The sequence below is a fragment of the Dromiciops gliroides genome, chromosome 5 (genome assembly GCF_019393635.1).
Source record: "Dromiciops gliroides isolate mDroGli1 chromosome 5, mDroGli1.pri, whole genome shotgun sequence".
Classification (NCBI taxonomy): domain Eukaryota; kingdom Metazoa; phylum Chordata; class Mammalia; order Microbiotheria; family Microbiotheriidae; genus Dromiciops; species Dromiciops gliroides.
Window position 1 is genome coordinate 49,565,599 of NC_057865.1, and position 22,227 is coordinate 49,587,825.

Genomic DNA, 22,227 nt, shown 5'->3' on the forward strand with positions numbered 1-22,227 from the left:
CCCCCACCCCTATTTAAAGGGAAGTTAATTGACTTGCCCAAGGTCACAGAGGCAATAAGCCCTTGAGGTTAGCTTTTTTGAATCCAGAGCCCATTCGCTTTCGGCCATTACCACTTTGCCTCATCAGAGGGGGCCTAATGAAGAGCCAAAGGAGATGGCTGTTCACGTACTGCCTTGAAAGAACCGCCAAAAACTTCTCCCACTTCCTATCATGGTGCCTAAAATTCCTTCATTTCAAGGCTCATTCCTTTGGATGTTGGAGGCTTCCATTTTCTGGACTCTTCTACTAAAATGAGAATATAGGGTTGGAAGGAGGGATAGAGTTTTTAAACCATATCTGCTCTCTCTTCAGATTATTTGACCGCTAGCTGGACAAGCATACCTGTGAGACAAGATATTGCCAAGGACTTTGTGGGTGGAATTTAGTGGATGTGGAAGAGAGAAGGGTGTCATAGACAAAAGCAGAGGACTTGAGAATTCTGCCTCGGGCCAGCTCTAGGATTGCAGGACCTTAGAGTTAGATGAGATCTTAATCCAGTTGGTGGAGGTAGGATCATTGCTACCATCATCTCTATGGCCAAGCATTGTATTTCTGACTTTGAGACTGACTAAACCAAGCTGGCCTATGCAACAGAACAAAAGCAGAGGATCATGGAGTCGTCTCGAGCCTAAAAGCTGGGCGGCCAAAATGGATATCTGGAACAAAAATCTTTCCTCTGAACTGTCAGCATTGCCTGTCTATACTTGTGGTAACATTATAAGGTGAATAACAATGATGAATATAATAACAATCATTGTTGGCGATTCTATTTTGTAGGGGATTATTGGTGGTTTTTGTAATATCTTTCACCGCAGCTTCCTCTCTCCTTTCTAGAAGAAAGGGGTTTGGATTGGGTAAGTAGGAGAGGAAGCGATCTGATACAGCTATAATTGAGGTGTGATAAACTCAGAGATAAGGACATGAGGATGCCAGGATGCTGGAGATGGTGGCACTGTTCCCTGCCAGGCCTGGAGGCTGAGTCATTCGCCTTGCTCTTTTAAGGCCTACACTAGCCTAAGGCAGAAGCAATCAGGTTCCTGACAGCAACCAGATACCTCTGAGCCTGGGGAAAAGTTCCACCTCCCCTAAGTTTAAAGTCATAATTGAAGGAAATGCTAAATTTCACTTAGAGGTTAATGAAAAATAAAAATGTCATATTTTTCCCCCAAACAATTACAGACCCCCTGAAATCTATCCTCAGACCTGGGTTAAAAAGCCTGCAACTAGTGAGTTGAACATTAAGGAAGCCCTTCTTTTGCCTATTTGAAGGAAGTAGCGGTGGGGAATTATACAAATGCCACCCATACATTTTTTAAAACTATATAATCCTGTGCCTATGAAATATCTGCCTGTCCTCCACAATACTATTTCATCCTAGAGGTGTTCTTTAGGAACCAATTGATGTTAAATGGGGACATGTATTCAATTGCCTAGGATAGCTTCATGACGGTATCATTAAGGAATGTAATTACGCTTCGCACATTTTTCTTTATTTGCTATTAATCTGTTCTATAAGAACTCTATGAAATTGCTGGCAGAGAGCCTCAAGCAGTGGAAACTAGATAAAACCTTGGATGGAGGAAATGCCAAGAACCATTTCCTTAATTAAGTTGTAATCTCTCTTTATACAGCAAAGCCCTGAAGAATTCATGGAGCTTCCATTTTCTGTAGAGAATTTAGATGGACATTGAAAGAGTATAATTACAAACCCCCTGAAGATGTTCAATGACATCAAAATGTCTTCATATTATAAGGTTTTAGTAAATTCTTCCATGTCTTATCCTTCTCTGTTTCCCTTTCCCTTTCCCCAAAACCTCCTGAAGAAATACTTTGATATTCACTGCAATCACCACTAAAAGCACTGGGATGCATTTGGGATGGAGAAGCTTCTTCATCTCCAGTTCAGCCCAAACTTACTAGTTTGGGTTCACTAATTGGTACAATTACTTGGGTAATGCCATCTTTCTTTTCCCAGCATTTGGGTTGAGTTTTTTCCTCCTTTCTTCCACCTAAACTTTTGAAAGACACAGTATTTTCTATAATACCATCAAATTGGTCCACCAAGAGCTGGAAGGCCATGATCACATGGGCAAGAAGATGAAATCTAATATGATTTCCAATTTCTAATCACCTTAGTATATACCATTGTGTTCTTCCAGAATTGATATGGATTCTCCCAACCAATGAGCACAAAGAGAGATTGTGGCAAAGGGTTTATTTTTCATTTGCTAACAAATATTTGCCGGAAATCAAATTAAGTGCCAGCAATTTATCAACTTTGTTCATTGTTACTAAGATGAAAAAATTCCCACAAATGCTTAAAGTGATGAAAATAAATAACTATTGGCTTTAATATCAGTAACTTATAACTGATAATTATATTGCTTTTTGAGGACTTTCTTGGTAGGTTTCCCCTTATATGGGCTATATATATGTATGGATAGTATTGACCTATAACTCATAAATGGTGAAGAAAGTAGGGACATATGTCATACTCCCAATATAGGCATAAGGTACCAAACTCAACAAATAACAATTAAAATTAGCAACCTGTTAGAAATCTTTCCACACCCATATTCAAAATATGTGTGTTACTGATAACATTAAGATGCCGCTCTGAAATCTCAAAAAGCGAATATAAACTATAACTAGAAGAAAATAGACTACAAGCTTGGAAATTATAATTTAAAATAATACAGTAGTAATTGGTGACTGATGGAATATCAAGAATGGACAATATGATAAAAACTTTGTGTGTGTGTGTGTGTGTAGGGGGGTGGGGCAGGACAGAGACAGAGTAACAGGAAGACAAGAGGAACCGAATATTCCATTTACTAGACAGACATTTTTCTTGTTGACTTTTTTTTTTCTTTTTGGCGGGGCAATGAGGGTTAAGTGACTTGCCCAGGGTCACACAGCTAGTAAGTGTCAAGTGTCTGAATCCAGATTTGAACTCAGGTCCTCCTGAATCCAGGGCCGGTGCTCCACCTAGCTGCCCCTTCTTGTTGACTTTTTTTTTTTTAACGGGGCAATGGGGGGTTAAGTGACTTGCCCAGGGTCACACAGCTTGTAAGTGTCAAGTGTCTGAGGCTGGATTTGAACTCAGGAACTCCTGAATCCAGGGCCGGTGCTTTATCCACTGCGCCACCTAGCCGCCCCTCTTGTTGACTTTTTTGTTTGTTTGTTTGTTTGTTTGTTTTGCAGGGCAATGGGGGTTAAGTGACTTGCCCAAGGTCACACAGCCAGTAAGTGTCAAGTGTCTGAGGCCGGATTTGAACTCAGGAACTCCTGAATCCAGGGCCGGTGCTTTATCCACTGCGCCACCTAGCCACCCCCTCTTGTTGACTTTTAAACCATTCTGTTTATACTTGGGTCATCCTCCTCATATTGGCTCTTGGACTCTGCTCCTGGGATTCTTGTCTCTGATAAATGAACTTTCATTTTACATTGTCCAGAGCCCTGCCCTGCCTGTTCCCCACCTCCAACCAAAATCCCCATTAGAATGTAAATTCCTTGAGAGTGGAGAGGGTTGGGGTTTTGTTTTTGTTTTTGTTTTTGTTTTGCTTGTATTTCTATTGCCAATGCTTAGGACAGTGCCAGATACATAGTAAGTGCTTAAAAAATATTTATTCATTCATAGTGAGATAGGGATAATTCTCCAGGTTCTACCATAGCCTATGTAAAATAATCTATAAGATCAACTCCATTCTGACTTCGGGCTTATCAAGCAACCTTTATATTACTAATTTAGTCTCTCAAGTATCTTGATAAACAATCAAGATCATTCACGTCACTGGAAAGCTCTATTTCTCATTTTTGCATTTTGACATAAGTAATACTTTTTCGGAGCCTGTTTACCCCCATGTGAACCTTCAGATGCAAGGAAAAGAACATGGAGTGTGATGATCCAAAAAGATACAACTACCCCATAGCACTTATCCTGAAATACCATGCTTAGCCTATGGTACCTCAGAGAGAGTTCTGCCACCCAATATATCTTCCAAATAAGTGGATATAGAATTTGAGGAATGGGGAAGTTTGTATGAACTGGTACAAAGTGAAATGAGCAGATGAAAGGAAAAAAAAAACATAAATATGAGTGTACATATATATGTACATGTATACTATATATGTGTATGTATATATAAACATACAATGTATACAATGTGTATGTGTATATATTTGTTTGTATGAATGCAATGAATACAACAATGTAAATGAAAAAGCTCACTAAAAGTAGGTCAAACTCTGAGTAACTGAAAAAGGGAATAGTTCTGAAGAACATATCAAACATATTTCCCTCCCTTTGGAGAGAAGAGGAACTAGGAGGGCAGAACATTGTATCCATTGTCAGATGTCCTCACTGGTATCGGTTGTTTTTGCTTCACTGTTTTCCCTTGTTTCAAGGAAGAGTTCAATTTAGGGTATGGGGTAGCTAACATCCAGAATATATTGATGTTGAATGAATGAATAAAGCACTTATTAAATGCTTGCTACGTTTTTGTTCATCCTTTATTCTCAAACTAAATGAATGACATCACTAGGGTGATGTCTTGACTTGCAAGGGAATTGGATTTGATTGAGGCAGAGCTTCAAAGTCATCAGCCTCATTCTCTCCTCCCAGTCATCAAAGTCCAGTGGCAAGACAAAAGCCTATGTGATGTCTCCCCTTATTATTTGTTAAGCACTGGAGATAGAAGTAGAAAAGCAACACACTCCCTGCCCTCTGAGGAGCTCACAATGAGGGCATGCTGAAGACAAGTATTCCAGCTACTAGGAGGGTCTGTAGTTCTCAGTCACTCAAACCATGCCACAGCTGCACTTGAGTCACCTTCCTCATACTGGATCCTTGAGCTGGCTTTGATAGGTAAATTTTCATTTTATATTGTATGGAACCACACCTTTATCTCAATGTAAAAACAAAGGTCATCTATAAAAGAAGGTTTTTTTTTTTTAATGACTTCAGTAAGTCATGTGAGGGAAAAAATGCCAATCACACTTTTCCTGAATAATTTTCATTGCTTATCAAGGTACTTGAGAGATAATTAGTAATTATATGTGTGTGTGTGTGTGTGTGTGTGTGTGTGTGTGTGTTTTGGTGGGGAAATGGGGGTTAAGTAACTTGCCTAAGGTCACACAGCCAGTAAGTGTCAAGTGTCTGAGGCCGGATTTCAACTCAGGTCCTCCTGAAACCAGGGCCCATGCTTTATCCACTGCGTCACCTAGCTGCCCCCAGAATTAGTAATACTATGGTTATTTGATAAGCCTGAAATCAGAATGGAGTTGATTTTCTAATATTTTACATAGGCTGTGGTAGGACCTGGAGAATTTTCTCTAATCCACTTTGTTTTGTTTTTCCAATAGAATAAGATAATAGTTTATTTAGGGGCTAGGAAAGGGAAACCAAGAGAAAAATCCTTGGACTTCTCATGGGGAGAAGGCATGGCACTGAGAGTGGATCTGAGATACCAATCTCTCTAATCCACTTTGAATGAATGAACATTTATTAAGCACTTAAATGTGTCAGGCAAGCATTACGCCAAGTATTGAGAATACAAATACATTCCTAGATATTAATCACAGAGGAAGGCCATTTGAAAAGGGAGAAACATGCTGCATAGCTGCAGATTAACTGGCCAATTTGATGCTCATGTCTAGTGGGGCAGCTAGGTGGCACAGTGGATAAAGCACTGGAATTGGGAGGACCTGAGTTCAAATCTCAACTCTGACACTTACTAGCTGTATGACCCTGGGCAAGTCACTTAACCCCAATCATCTCAAACATCCGGGGCCATCTCCAGTTGTCCAGTTGTCCAGTTACACTGGACCTGGATGGCTCTGGAGGAGAGAGAGGTTGGTGATCTTACCAGCCCTCCCTCATTTAAATCCAAGTCAGTGCAAGTCAGGACATCACCTCCGGATGTCTGGTCCTCTTCAAGAACAAAGGACAAATATACATAAATATGTCTAGTAAAGACACCACTTTCAGGCTTTGGGACCAAGCTTTTGGCAGATGTGGGTTAAAAGGTAGACAACCTCTGGCTTGGATCCTTACCAGCCTTGCTATGGGAACTCCTTCCCAATAAATGTCTCCTAGTGACCTCGACCTCCAGATCACTGGATTATGAAAACTTTCCCATGATTTACAATTGGGGTCCCCATAAGTAGACTGAGATCCATTGATACTGATGAACATACTCTTCCCAACTCCTGTTGTCTCTTTAGCATTAAACCAAGTATATTGGGGAGGCCATATTTATTCAAGTGTTCCCAAACATTCACATTTAAACATTCAAGAAGAACTAGAATCAGTGCGAAAGTTTGTCAAAATACATCTTTTAATAAACATACAGAAATAGGGCTCAGAATTGGGTGTATCTAGAAGTCACCTCACAGTTTACAGAAAATGTACTGTACTTTTATCTTACATTTACAACTATCAGCAAGGAAATTTTCCATAGTGAAACAAACCAAATATGGCACGCTGGGAAACATTTAAGGTAGTTTTCCAAGCTGTCTTTTGTGACTGAAAGCACAGTAGCAATAACAATAGGCCTTTAGCACAGAAAGAGATACCCTCTTCCCCCTCCCGACAATGATCATCTGATGAGAATTTTCAGAAAGAAGTTATGGCTTAAAAAAAAGGAATAAAAAAAGCTGCCCAAAAGGGTCACTTTCTGAAGATGGCTCCAAGGAAGAAGAGCTGTTGATGATCACGTCTTGGGAAACATTCACTGGCAAATTTGGAATAATTGGGGGAAAAGAGGCAATAAGAGAAACAGCTGCTGCGTCTGTTTTGTGGCTTCCTAGTAAACAGTGATGAAAAGATGAAAGGCAGCAGCAGGAAATGCACAAAGAGATCAGAAAGAAATTTTTAGCACACATTTAAGGTGCCACAGACTGAAACATGAAACAATTTAAATTGATGCCTGATGAGCAGGGGCGCCTACTATTTCCTTAAACACCAATTTGTAAAGGTCCCCCAGCTAGTTGGAAGCTTGCCCAAGGCAACCCCTTCTTTCCCATTTTCCCCAAAACCTAACTTGGTGTTGGACAAAGGGAAGGTATTCAATAGGAGAGTTTAGAATTGGCTCAAGTTCAGTTATCATTGCTCTTTCTGACTGCACCAATGTCAATGGTAAGGATGGTGAAGAGTTGGCCATACCCCAAAACAGCAAAGAGGAATGGAGCTGAAAGTCAGACACCATCACCTGAGAACAACAGCTTAACATGCTTTTTTTGTTTTAAATGACAGTACTTCAAGAAGCTACATGTTTGCATTTCTCTACTATATACTATATATATATATATATATATATATATATATATATATATATATATATATATATATATATTTATACAAAATACAGCTGGGCTCTTAAAAAAAAAAAACCTGCCAAAATTAGACCCCATTTTTTTCCCCCACAAAGATATAATTGTTTGTGTACAACGTACCTAGCTTTCTGAAAATTCAGTCTCAGGTAGTACCACAAACTCCTTATGAACACAGTAGTAATTTGATAAATTATTCAACTGTACAATTGATTCAGTAGCCTGAATTCAAGCATCCTAAAGAACCAACATCCCTGAATTTTTCTACTTTGATCGCATGGCTGATTTACTTTCAGAAGAAAAGTATCCTAATAAAAGAATCCCTTTTTTGCAGGGCAATGAGGGTTAAGTGACTTGCCCAGGGTCACACAGCTAGTGTCAAATGTCTGAGGCCGGATTTTAACTCAGGTCCTCCTGAATCCAGGGCTGATGCTTTATCCGGTGCGCCACCTAGCTGCCTTCGATTTTAAACTTTTCACTCTCCTAAGTGATTCACCATTTTTCCAAGGAAGGATTTCAACTTCTCTACTAACTTTAACCCTTTCCCCACATATCTGGCTCCTGATAAGTCAATATCTGGTTTCCAAGTTACTTCTGGGAACTAGAATTTTAAGCCTATCTAACTAGGACAACTAGTGCAATGTCCCTCAGCACATGATCATAGATTAGGAAGGGACCTTAGAGACTGCTAAGTCCAACCCCCTCATTTTGCATATTAGGACACTGAGGTCCAGAGAGGTATGGTACATGCCCAAGGTCACATAGTAAGAGGAGCAGAACCAGAATTCAAACCCAGGTTCTCTGACTCTGCATGCAGATTACTCTTCACACATTCCCAAGTCTATTGCTCCATTACTTTTCGTCGAATAAGATGTTTGTGAAAGTGCTTTAAAGCCTATAAGGTGCTCTTCAAATGTAAGCATATCACCATTATCTGATAATTAAAACCTACTGGCCAAGGTGATCAATGAACCCATGCTATTTTTCAGTTCTCTGTGCTATTCCTGACTCAACTCAGCTAAAATGTTTTTGAGGGCAGAGGTAGTACCAAAGAACTCAAAGAGATGGAAGAGACCTTTTAGACCAGAGGATCTTAGCCATTTTGGTGTCCTGAACCCCGTTTGGTAGTCTGGTGAAATTTATCGACACCTTCTCAGAATTACATTTTTAAACAATTTAAGGAAATACTAGATTTCAGTTAAAGGTTAGTGAAAAATAAAGATGGATTTTTTTTCTCATCTAAGTTCACACACCCCCTGAAATTTTTCCATGGAATCCTTCAAGAGGTATGTGGACCCCAGACTGAGATGATGTAGTCTAACTACTCCAAACAGCTAGTGAAGTGACATTTTCTCTTGTAACCCAGGGGGAGCTTCACTCAGTATTGGGCACCGGGCAGATGCTCTATGAGTTCTGGTTCCTTAATTGCTCAGTGTCCAAGGTGAGCAGCACTCCAGGACCAGTAAGATGGTAGAATGCTACCAAAACTCATTTTCCCGGTCAAAGAGCTTGCCCACAATGACTATGTAAGCTCAGTAAAGAAATGGGGTTCCTGCCCCCAACGACCCTTGTTGTTAAAAGAAGGCAAAGTCCTCAGGCCTGCACATGGTCAGCAATGCTCTGGAGTAGAGGGTCACATGGGGAGAGAGAACCTCGCTAGCAATGGGGTGTGTAGGACCATCATATTTTGTGTTGTACAAATTTAAGTCAAATCAAAGCAATTTTTAACAAAATTAGGGAAGCTGAAACTGATTCCTATTATGGCTGACAACTCTTTAAAAAAAAATTTAGGACTATTCTATTTGATATCACTTAAAACGAGTTTTAGCTTTAAACAAACTGTGGCAATGAGATGGAACATAGATAAAAAGAACTCTTGACCTGTAATCTTCAAAACATCTAATCCTACAAGAACACACTTATTATAGAGCGAAGAGAAGTAATAAAAGGTCCCATATTTTCAAGTAGGGAGATCAGATAATTCTAGAACAGATTGTGAGGCTGAAAGAAAAGTACACTAATAAAAAATCGCTTCCTTTGTTTGTGCACACATACACGCACATGTGTGTTTTGTAGAAAGTCCAATTGGAGTAAGGGTCATTTAACGTGAGCCTCAATAGACCATGGAATTAGTGATGTGTGTTTATGTGTACACACACATACATGTACACACATATCTACACACACTTATAGGCTATAGGATCAACATGGAAGTAGAAGTGGGAAAACTTCCCGGGGTGACTATCAAAGGAATGCAGCAAGTCAAAAGGAAAGACTTCAGTTAAAAAATAAAATGTACATTTTATGAAAATTAGTTAGCAATAGTTATTTCACTGGGTCAGACTGTTAAAAACATGGCAACCTTGTCTGGTCAGAAACCAGATAAACTGTGTGCAGGTTGCAGACATTGCTTTGTAAAGGGTTTAAAAGTTTTCCTTAAAAACAAACGCTTTTCCCCTTAAGTGGCGTGTGTAACCACTGGGATGTCAATTTCAATGGCAGAGAGGCGAGATCTGGCTGAATAGGGCTGAGAATAGCTATGCATGCTGGGAGTGTGGGAGTACAGGGGCTGCCAGAAAGGGGAAGGCAGAGTTTTGCAAGCACAGTACCAAAGAAACAGCAGGAGCGCAGTCATAAACAGGCCCGCCGAGCTAGCGATGGTGACATACACCGCATAGTCGAATGAAAAGACAGGCTCAAACTTCCTGTTCAGGTGGTTGTTGTAGAAGATGACCCAGATGGATGGAGTGAGGCTCACCATGCCTGCAAAGAAAAACAGGAGCCCGGCCACCAAGTGGCAGCCCGCACTATTGACCAGACACTTGGCCAGCTTGATATTGGGGACAGTGGACCTGAAGGCCGTGTTACACATCCCGATCAGACAAAGCAGGAGGGCAGACATGGCAATGAGGATGCTGAGGGGGAGGGCAAATTGAAGAACCCGCAGATCCAGTTGGTCAACGGAGGAATACCACTTTGTATCATACATCAGGCAGTCGCTGCTCCGGTCATAGCGGGCGCATTTCACCCAGAGCCCAGTGTAAACCGTTAGGTTCTTCTCATTCTTATTGAATGTGATGAGTCTCAATTTCCTCCAGTTTGGAAGCATGGTCCCAGCAAAGAGGCCTGCCACAGAGGCAATGCCACACAGGAAGGAGAGCACTGTTGCTGCGTGGACATCCCGACAACCCATGACGCACAGGGAGGCTGAGCAATCGCTTTGGGTCAAAAAAATACTAGGGACAGAAAACACAAGAGACAAAACTTCAGGCAAGAATTTAGCAGCAGGAGAGAAAGGGCAAACCTATTAGAAATCATTAGTATGAATTCCAGAATAAAAATGTAGTGGTGACAATGCAAACACTGTGTAAGTTTCTTAGATACAAAGCTCCTTTAGGGTTCTCAGTGGCCCATATCTGTCATTCTGGAAGTGGGGAAACTGAGGCTAGAGAGGTGACTTTCCTAAGATCACATGTCCACATGACCAGGTCCTAAGGACCAGAGCTGGAACTTGAACTCAGGTCCTCTGACTCCAAGCCTAGGGTTCTTTCTGTAAATATCACCCTTAAGTATGTATGCAATATAAGTGAGCATTCACATGCTAAGATATCATGGATCTGATTATTATGAAAATCAGAGCTTTTGGCCAGGTATGATCTCCTAGCATCTTCCTCACACCTAAGCAGAGGGAGAGCTGAACCTATTCTGACTTCAGGTGATCTTAAGAATTAAAGTTTTACCCTTTTTTTGGCAACTGTGGAATGAACACATGCAACAGTGCATGGATGAATTGTCTTTTTTTATGATGGGAAATGAAAATCGTGTCATGAAGAACTTCAAATCCTCAATTTTGACCTACAAATGAATGATTATGTGGCTAGAAATGTAAGGAAGTGGCTAGGGATTACCTAAAGAATCAGGAGAGCTGAACCATCAGTGTCCCCGTGAAGTTGCCCTCAGTATTAGTGGGGAGAGGGAAAACAACATATCAAGATGGAAAACCCAATGCAAGCTTTAACAGACTTTACAAATTGGGAGCCCATCGAAAGTAGACTCCTTCCAAATTCATCTGAATAAAGGATAGGCTAAAGATCAACTAGTGATAACTTCTTGGATGATTCAAGATTTATTTCAAGTGAAATTTGAGGAAATATTTTTTCAATAAACAATCACTTCAGGCTCTAGTATTACATTAATGAGAAAAACATGTCCCTGTAGTTTCCAGACCACTCTCCCTCTTAAATTAAATAAATTTTCTGCGGCAGAAAACAAATCAACAAAGAACCAGAATCCTATACAACTCGGATTTATCCAAAGTTACTTGTACTTTACAAGCAGAATAAAATCAAAGGCCTTTTTCTCTGCCCTATTATTCCCTGGGAATCCAATTGCTGGGCAGATCACAGCACTTTGTCATAATAAGTTACAACAACACTGGGTACATAGTCAGCACTCAGTAAATATATGATTGATTCATTGACCTTGGATAACCAATTAGCAGAAAGAGAAAAAAGCATGTCAGAAATGGCCAACCAGTACATTTCCTAATTTTGTTTTCCCCATCAAGGACAAGATGTTGAGGGTGGAAGAAGAAAATAATTTGATTTCTGGGTAGGGTACAGTGTGGCTCTGTCGGCTACCAAACAATATTTATTGAGCTAATTCAGCAAAAAATGGCAAGAGGGAGAATAGCGATAATAACTTACATTGATGATACAAGTTATCTGTAAAATGTGAATAGTGAGAAGGAGACTGACACTAAGGTAAAGTGATTCGTCCCCAGAAAAACTCAGTTTCAGAGCTGGGACCTCAAAACAAGCCCTTTGATTACTAGGCCAGAGTTCTTTTCAATGCATCATGAATGCCCCCCTGTCCAAAAGAAGTAGATATATAGTCACGTGTGACACCAGGGAGGAAGAGCGGCAAAAAGATCCCAAATCCTTCACTTTAACTCCTTATGTGATATATTGGTCAAGCCATTCACCCCCTAGACCTCAGTTTCCCTATATATAAAACATAGACGTTGGATGAGATGACCTCTAAGTTCTCTCCCAAATGATTCTAGGGCCTGTGGCTGATTAACTTGGTCAGTTAGAAGAAGGTGCTAATGAGGCCATGGTGAAGGGCTCATTTCCCTAGTGAGTTCTGTTCCAAATCCATGGATGGTTCAGGATTCTGACAAACATTCCATCAGTTCCAAGGGCCACTGGACAGGAATGGGGAGAGGTCAAATCCATCACCCCAATTAAAAAAAAAAACTCTCAGAGGACATGTCTCACTGAAAGGAGTCAGGGGGAGGGTGGTCAGTGGCATCTTCTCTGCAAATAAAGGAGAGCATTGGTAACATAGGGCTTCCAATAAAGTCACACTAAAGCTTCCGGCCATAAGGAGTTTATAACATCTTTCAAATTCTATTGGCATACATTGTTTGGCTTTTTCCTTAGAGTATAAAGACAAAAGCTAGATGAAGGGAAGCTCTGGGAGTTTCCTTTATGGGTTTCGGGATCTCCTTTTACCTAAACCACTCAGAGAGACCCTAACTACCCAGAATTCCTCCCTATTTTCAAAGAAAAGTCTCCATTGTGAACATCACTTATAGCTTCTGTGCAAATTCAGAGAATATTCTGGGATTCAGAATGTCTGAGAAACAGGGATGGGAATAGATTACTGCCTCTATGACTAACAAGTGCCTACGGAGGGGTAAGATGCCTAAAAAAGATGGGTGTGCATCTTATTCCGAATATTTAGCCCATAGATTACTAATAATGGCGAATGTATTTAGCATAACATGTATCATTTTCACCTCTCCGATTATATAATTTGATAGGAACTTAAGAGCTGGAAGGGACCTTGGAGGCTACTGATCCCAACCCCCTCATTTTATATTTTAGGCAAGTAAGGCACAGAGAAGTTAAATGACTTGCTCACAGTCACACAGCCAGTAGGTGGAACATCTGAACTATCATTTGAACCCAGGTCTTCTAGACTTTAAGTGCAGGGCCTCATCTTGATACCACAAAACCTTAAGAAAGGCCACTTTTGGGGCAGCTAGGTGGTGCAGTGGATAGAGCACCAACTCTGGAGTCAGGAGGACTTGAGTTCAAATCCAGCCTCAGACACTTGACACTTACTAGCTGTGTGACCCTGGGCAAGTCACTTAACCCCAATTGCCTCACACAAAAAAAAAAAAAAAAGAAAAGAAAAGAAAAGAAAAGAAAAGAAAAAAAAGAAAGGCCCCTTTTCCCAGATGCTGATCATGCCACAACAGGATTCATTGTATTTAGAGCTAGGAATGACTTTAGAGTTTATCCACTCTGGGAATGTTCAGTGTGGCTGAGAAACACCCTAGGATCCCTAGGATGCTTTCAAGAGGGTCTGGGAGATCAAAACCATTTTTATAGTAATTCTATGATGTTTTAATTTTTAATGGAAAAAAACCTGATGTCTATACCTCATATAAACAAAAACTCTTTGGAGGAGTCCTTCATTTACTACTATTAATTTACTTAAATTATTTATTCATTTATCAAAATTATTATTTATTTATTAAAGTTCATTGCAATAATCTATTTTAAGAGGATAAAGTGGTATGGAGACAAAAAGTTTGAGAAGTGCCGATCTGCTCCGATCCCTTCATTTTTTCAGAAGAAATCTGAATTAAAGCAGCCAAATGATACAAGTCAGTCCTTCTCTACCCTACCCCTACTTCCCATGGTATTTCATGCATATTTACATGAAAACCTCTACATCGTAGTTTAATGAGAACATGATGAGATTGGTTTAACCAAACCTACCAGTCGGTACAGTTTACCTGAAATGTAAGGAACAAGCAGGCTGGATAAATCAGTTTGAGCTCATTAAGTACGGCTCAAAACATGACATTGTTCTATTCTTTCCACAATCTCCTAGCATTGTTTAAAGTTAGAAAGGAGTGCGGTCAGAGCTGAGATACGCACTCCCCCTTGCTAGCCTTGGATGAGTCACCCTTCCTAGACTTCACCTGCTCCGTCATTCAAAAAATCAGAATAATAATTATTCATCTACCAGAAAGTAGGGAGCTCGATGATTTGAGAATTTTTCAGCTCTGAGATCAGTCAAAATACTAAAAGTTCTCCTACTTTATGTCCTCCATGCTTACCCTTCGGTGGCTGGGCTATTCGGGAACTGTTCTTCTTTCAGATGCTGGGGATTAAAAGACACCCCCCTTCCCCTGATGCTAAAAGACCACAACATCTGGGATGAGTCAAGATACCACAGCATTTTTCCACCAGGGAAATATTAATCTTTCATCTCTCTAGGTACATTCCAACCCCAGTAGGGCAACTGTATTCTAGATCTCTGAAAATACTTCCAAATTACATCACCCCTACAACCTATTCTTAATTCTGCTTCCACATATTTATGAGATGACAAATCAGTAGGTGGGACCAGTGATTTTTTTTTTTGATTGGGGGGGAGGAGAGAAGTGATATCCTGTATTGATCCACCTACAGCCTATAATTCTCACCCCTACCCCACCTCCTGTCAAAACCGGTTTATTATAAACCCTGAGCACAGTCTGTAATTGCATTCTTAGTTAAAGGACAATAAAAGTGATAAGACAAAGAACAGTGATAAAAAATGGATAAAAAAATATTTATTTGAATTGAAAGAGATTTTTTTAAAAGCCTGCAAGCAATATATGTGGCAGCTAGGTGCAAAGTGGTTAGAGCACTGGACCTAGAGTCAGAAAGACCTGAGTTCAAGTTTGACCTCACTAAGAGCCCCAGGATCTTTAAATAAACTATTTGTTGTTCAGTAGTTCTTCGGTCACATCCAACTTTCATAACCCCATCTGGGGTTCTCTCGGCAAAGACACCGGAGCAGTTTGCCATTTCCTTCTCCAGCTCCTTTTACAGAAGAGGAAACTGAGGCAAACAGGGTTAAGTGACTTGCCCAGGGTCACACAGTTCATAAGTTCCTGAGGTCATATTTGAACTGATGAAAATGAGTCTTCCTGACTCCAGGCTTGGCACTCTATCCACTGCACCACCTAGTAACTTAAAGGGACAGCTGACTTAATTTGACTCCTTTTAGAAATAGCAAATCCAGTGTAAACTGTACACAAAAATGAAATCTGTCACATTTCTTTCTCATTCCAAGGGAAATAAACCTGTCACTGCTCACTAGAGTGTGACACGGGAGGGGAAACTAACAGTAAATAAAAGATAACCCAAGAAGCCTGGTACTTACCCTTTGAGGTTTGCTTAGGAGGTTTTAAAGTGCCTTTGTCGACTTGGATGAAATCTTAGCCAATCTGCATGAATAGATGAAATAAACCAGACCTGGAAAAAAAAAATAGTACATTTGGTTTTCCCTAAGTGAAACCTATTATTTCTATGTATACCAATAATGTTTCATATCAAAAAGTTAGGTTGTAACAACAGCAGCTCACATTTATATGGTGCTATATAGTTGCAAAGCATTCTCTTTACAATGAAAACAAGTAGTATGTAACATCATAAAAATTAGCTCAATTTAAGCATAGGACAATATGATGTCCCTAAGCTCCATGGGGTTCCCTTTTCTGTGGATTGATGGAGTTTATTTTTGACAAAAAGTTATGAATTTGATCATAGAGCTCTGAGCCCTTAGGACAATTTCTAATGTTTAGCTAGAGGTTTGGTTCTTTGCCTTAACTTAGCTTTATATATATATTTAAAAATAAATCTGCATTAGTGTCTGGGTTGTTGGTTTTTTTTTTAAATAATCAGTTTTCTCCAAGGATCCCTTTCTCTCGTTCTCCCAGAAAGTCATGCCATAGAAAAAATAATATTTTTAAAGAAAAAAATAAAGAGAAATAGAGAAAAAAATCAGCCAACTAATCAATACATTGAAAAAAATCCCAAAATACATGTAATGTATAACACCCTTGGACCTCCCACCTCCACAAAGGGGTAGGTTTGGGGAGGCTTCTTGTATCTTTTCATTCAAATCATACTTGATATTTATTGTTATTCAGTTTTAATTTTTGTGTATGGTTGTTTCCATTTCTATTATTCTTATTGTGTATATTTTTTTCTTGGCTCTGCTTATTTTCATCTGCATCAATTCATATAGATCTTTCTATGCTTTTCTGTATTCATCACATATGCAATTTCTTACAGCACAATAATATTCCCACTACATTCATATACCACAACTTGTTTATCAATTCCCCAACCAATCAGCATCTACTTTGATTCCAGTTCTTTGCTATCACAAAAAGTGCTGTTATGAATATTTTGGTGTACTGTATGTGGGAACTTTCCTCTTTTCAATGGCTTCCTTGGGGAGTAGATAACTCCTATTAAGTTACTCCAGTTAATGTAGTCCCTGATCCATAAAGTATGGAAATTTTAGATACTTTATTTGCATAATTCCAAAATGCCAGTACCATTTCACAGCTCTACCAATAATGGGCTTGTGGGTTTATAATTCAACAACCCTTCTAACATAGACTGTTGTCATTTTTTGGTCATCTTTACAAATTCTCAGGGTCTATGGTGAAACTTCAGTATTGTTTTGATTTACATTTATCTTGTTATTAGTAATTTGGAACATTCTTTCATATGGTTCTGGATATTTTGCAATTCTTTTTTTGAGAACTGTTCACATCCTTTGACCACTTATCCATTGGGGAATGGCTATTAGTTTTATATACATACATGTGTGTATCCATACATATACATATATTTATATATACACATTCACACTTACAGATGTACGGATGTGCATGTAAGTAATAATTGTTTATATATCTTGCATACCAAACTCTTTGTCGGAGAAATTTGACACGAAGATTTTTTTTTCCCAGTTGACTGCTTCCTATCTTATCCTAGATGCATTAATTTTGTCCCTGGAGAAGCTTCTCAGTTTCATGTACTCTAAGTTTTCTATTTTATTTTTTATCAGTGTCTATTTCCTGTTTGGTTAAGAATACATCTCAGGGGCAGCTAGGTGGTGCAGTGGATAGAGCACTGGCCCTGGAGTCAGGAGTAACTGAGTTCAAATCTGGCCTCAGACACTTAACACTTACTAGCTGTGTGACCTTGGGCAAGTCACTTAACCCCAATTGCCTCGCTAAAAAAAAAAAAAGAATACATCTCCTACCCATAACTGTGAGAGGTATATAACTTACATTTATATCTATCTCTATATCTAGCTTCTTTGAGGTTGAAGCTAGATTTGGGTTCCCGAAAATTACAAAGCAGCAAATAATATTCGTGTTTATGGATAGGCAGGCACTGGGAGAGGAAGTTGGGGCAAGAACAGAGTTTTTCTTAGAACTTCCCTTAGCCTTTTAGTAGGTGGCTGTATCAGGTAGGTGATATCAGCATGAATCTTCTGTTCTGAGATGCAGGTGGGACCAATGATCAGCCTCATTATCTCCCTTCTCTGGAATAGCTCAGCCCTGCTTTCTCTTCCTCTTTTTGTTGGTTGCCCCTGGGGCTGCCAGTTCTTTCAGATTCAGTTCTGTGGGACCCCACTCCTTCCTCTACAGCTCCCTGGAATCCTCTGTTTGATTGTTTTATACAAGTTCTCCAGGACTAGACCAAGTCTCACACAAATCAAAGTACAGTGGCTTTGATTGATTCAAGGAAGCATACAGGCCCAGTTCAATGGCAATTGTTACTCATTCAATCAAGCAGTGTTCTTACTAACCAAGGTAATTTTTTTTTTTTGTGGGGCAATGGGGGTTAAGTGACTTGCCCAGGGTCACACAACTAGTAAGTGTCAAATGTCTGAGGCTGGATTTGAACTCAGGAACTCCTGAATCCAGGGCCGGTGCTTTATCCACTGCGCCACCTAGCTGCCCCCCAAGGTAATTATTTTTAACTGGGGTAGGACAAAAAATGTAGTCCTACCCTTGCAAATGGATTTAGAATCGAGGTCTTAGTTCAAGCTCTTCCACTATAACCTTGAGCAGGTTACTCTTTGAGGTTAGATTTCCTTATCTGTAAAATGGGGATTGGGCAGAACTCTTGGCCCAGAGTCAGGAACACTCATCTCTGTGAGTTCAAATCTGGCCTTAGACATTTACCAGCTGCATGATCCTGAGCAAGCCACTTCACCCTGCTTGCCTCAGTTTCCTCATCTGTAAAATGAGCTGGAGAAGGAAATCCAAACCACTCCAGTATCTTTGCCAAGAAAACCCCAAATGGGGTCACGATGAGTGGACACAACTGAAAATAACTGAACAACAACAAGATAGGACATTTTCACTAGTTACCTCACAAGCTCAGTCCTTTGGGAAATAGAAGGATCTTAGGGAGGGAAGGGCAGATTCCATATTGGATGCTCAATTTTCTCACTGAAGTAAAAAGTAAGGGTTCAATTCAGTTGTGTCCTTTTCTTTCTTTCTTTCTTTCTTTTTTTTTTGCATGAAGCAATGAGGGTTAAATGACTTGCCCAGGGTCACACAGCTTTAAGGGTCAAGTGTGTGAGGCCGAATTTGAACTCATGTCCTCCTGAATCCAGGATCGGTGCTTTATCCACTGTGTCTCCTAGCTGCCCCTCAGCTACTGGAGTGGTTTGCCATTTCCTTCCCCAGCTCATTTTATAGATGAGGGAACTGAGGCAAGCAGGGTGAAGTGGCTTGTCAGGGCCACACAGCTAGCTGGATTTAACTCAGGTCTTCCTGACTCCAGGCCTAGCACTCTATCCACTGTGCCACCTAACTGACCAGACAAATGAGGGAAGGGGTCCTTAAAACCTGAGGGTGGAGAAATTTTAAAAAGGATATCCCGGGGGCAGCTAGGTGGCGCAGTGGATAGAGCACTGGCCCTGGAGTCAGGAGGACCTGAGTTCAAATCCGGTCTCAGACACTTAACACTTACTAGCTGTGTGACCCTGGGCAAGTCACTTAACCCCAATTGCCTCACTAAAAAAAAAAAAATGGATATCCCTCGATTAATAAAGGAAACTGAGGTTTAAGTGCCTTGTGCAAGGTCACAGAGCAGATTAATCATTCAGTCACCAAGCATTTATTAGGCATCTACTCTGAATTAATCATTGTAGCAATGATTGTTACCAAATTCACAGAGCATAGGGTCTAGACCCATAATTTCATTGATACCAGGAACTCTTTCTACTAATGTAGGTCAGCACCTTCTCTACAGCTTGGGGAGCAGCCTAGAGCAGAGACATCAGACAGGCAGCTGAGGGCTGTATTTGAACCACTACGCTCCAGTGTGACCCAACCAGATTAAAATACTGTTGAGTGAAGCCCAACTAGAGTAAATGGGAAATATTGAACAAAATGAACAAAAATCCAATAAAATTACGTTTTTAAACTAAGTCTATGTGGAGCCTGTACATGGGATTCTTATGTACTGGTCAGTGCCCTTCTTCCCACTTCTAGTTGCATTTGATCCCACTAGCACTGAGAAGTTAAATGACTTATCCAAGATTATACAGCTAGTCAGTCAACACTCATTGATGAAGCACCTACTATGTGCTAGTCATTGTACTAAGTGCTGGGGATAAAAAGGCAAAGGACAATCCCTGCTCTCAAGGACCTTACAGTCTAATGGAAAAGACAACATAAATACAACTGAGTACAAACAAGTTATCCATAGGATAGATAAAGTGGACATACTCAATAGAGGGGAGACAGGAGCTTGAAGCCAGTATGTGTCAGTGGCAGGACTTGAACCTAGGTCTTTCTGGCTCCTCAAGGAAGGCTGTTTAATTTTTATCCTTATGTCCTCAGTGCCTGGCACATAGTAGGTGCTTAACAAATGATTGTTGTTTTTTGGTTTTTGGTTTTTTTACGGGGCAATGGGGTTAAGTGACTTGCCCAGGGTCACACAGCTAGTAAGTGTCAAGTGTCTGAGGCCGGATTTGAACTCAGGAACTCCTGAATCCAGGGCTGGTGCTTTATCCACTGTACCACCTAACTGCCCCAACAAATGATTGTTAATCGGTTCCTCCCTTTCTTTTGATATGTTACACTTTGGCTCATTAAATTTAAAGGGGCTTACAACTGAAAACTGGAGCAGCTAGGTGACACAGGGGTTAAAGTGTCAGGCAGGGAGACAGGAAGACATCTTCCTGTGGCCTAGGGATGGGTGGGAAATGACTTCCAAAGGTCACATAGATGTAATGCTGGAGGGAATCTCAGCGCCCATTCAGTTCAACACCCTCATTTTACAGATGAGGAACACAGATAAGGAATGGTTGGGTGATTTGCCAAAGGTCACACAGGAAGTATCAGCGGTGGTGGGATTTGAACTCACCAGGATCCAGCAGGATGCTGAAATTTATAGCTACACAACTAAGTTGAGGTGACCTGTGCTACTTGGTGAAGGGAGTACCCCAAGTCAATGATTAATGAAGCCTGGGTTCTTTTGAGTACTTTAGTAAATAATACTTACCTCGAACAGGTTCTGTGAGATTAAAAGCTTGTAAAGCGCCCTGAGATCCTTAGATTAGGGGTGCTTTAAAATGAAATGACTATCATTAGAGGTAGTATTGTTAGGATACCAGATATTGGTAGAGTATTCCAGCAAGGAGGATGGCACTTTAAAGAGATGGGTATCAGACATGGTGGTTCCCTTCCAACAATCCAAAGCGATCATCCTACAATTATTAAGATAATGGGCACCGTTTTTGCCCGTTGCCAAGGGGGTCACCCGGAGCCTGAGCTCTGCCACCCAGGATGAGCCAGCCCCTGCTCCCAAGCCAGCAGCAGAAGGCACCCTCCGCTGCTGATGCAGCAGCGGGACTTAGGCCCTCCGGGGCAGGCGGGCACACAGAGAGCTAGAACAGGGGGATGGGCCATCCCGACCGGCCCAGCGTCAGCAGCTGACTGCCGGCTCCAGCTCCCCCTCGCCCCCACCCCAGGGGGTTGATAATGCCCCCCCCCCCGCTTCACCAGGGAGCTGACTCTGGGCGACCATCCCCCCACGTCCTGCTGCATGCAGAGGGCGTGCACAGAAGCCCGGGGGGAGAAACTGAGGCTGCATCCACAGAGCACTCCCCAGCGCCCCCGTGGCCCCCAAACCCCCCCAGCCTGGGAGGTGCTGCTGAGTTAAGAGAAAGGGTTCAAACAACTTACTCCAAAGGATGCCGGGCGTCAGGATGTCTCTAACCCTAAACTACGGGCCTCCCGTGGCCTGGGCCTGGAGTGGCCCAAGGAGGAGAGAGCTTCCCGGGCAGCAGCTGCTGCTGTTGCTACCTCTGCCTCTGCCGCCGCTGTTGCTGCTGCTCCTGCTCCAGCTCCTGCGGTGCCCGAGCCGTTTCAGGAAGTGCGGCTCCCACCAGCTGGAGGACCTCGAGGCTTTCGGGGAGGGTAGTCAGGCTCTTCCCAGGCTGTGGAATTACTGGCGCTCTGGGGACTACAATTCCCAGGATCCACTGGGCGAGCAGCCCGCTGGCAAGAGCCTGACCTCGTTTCCCAAGGCTCTTGAAATCCGTCCCAATTTTTTGGCCATCGGAATGGATAGCTCCATTAAACCGCGTATACACCTGTTTTGTATGTGCATGTGTTTATGCATGTATGTATATGTGTTTATTTGTTCAGAGGCCTCCAAGCCCTTTCCTTCTCGAAAACCAAGGTCCTGTGTATGATGCAGATCTTCTCCATGCCTCCCAGAAGTCATCTCACAGTAAGATGGGGAGGCAGTAAACCTAATAAAAATTAATAAGGTGGGGGCAGCTAGGTGGCGCAGTGGATAAAGCACCGGCCCTGGATTCAGGAGGACCTGAATTCAAATTCGACCTCAGACACTTGACACGTACTAGCTGTGTGACCCTGGGCAAGTCACTTAACCCTCATTGCCCGGCCAAAAAAAAATTAATAAGGTGAAAAACTACATTCTCTAAACTTGTGA

General features: G+C 41.3%; 1 protein-coding gene across 1 annotated transcript; it reads right to left on the reverse strand.

The window, feature by feature from the left end:
* Positions 1–7,368: 7,368 nt before the first annotated feature.
* On the reverse strand, positions 7,369–21,693 carry CLDN12 (claudin 12). The gene is made up of 3 exons (XM_043968949.1): positions 21,453–21,693; positions 15,605–15,696; positions 7,369–10,608 (listed from the first exon to the last, which is right to left on the reverse strand). Exon 3 carries the CDS (start codon positions 10,563–10,565, stop codon positions 9,831–9,833), a length of 735 nt encoding a protein of 244 aa, XP_043824884.1. The 5' UTR covers positions 10,566–10,608; positions 15,605–15,696; positions 21,453–21,693; the 3' UTR covers positions 7,369–9,830.
* Positions 21,694–22,227: the final 534 nt, after the last annotated feature.

Bases quoted from the DNA above. Each gene is read 5' to 3' on its own strand.
- CLDN12 (XM_043968949.1), bottom strand. From the start codon at position 10,565: ATGGGTTGTCGGGATGTCCACGCAGCAACAGTGCTCTCCTTCCTGTGT.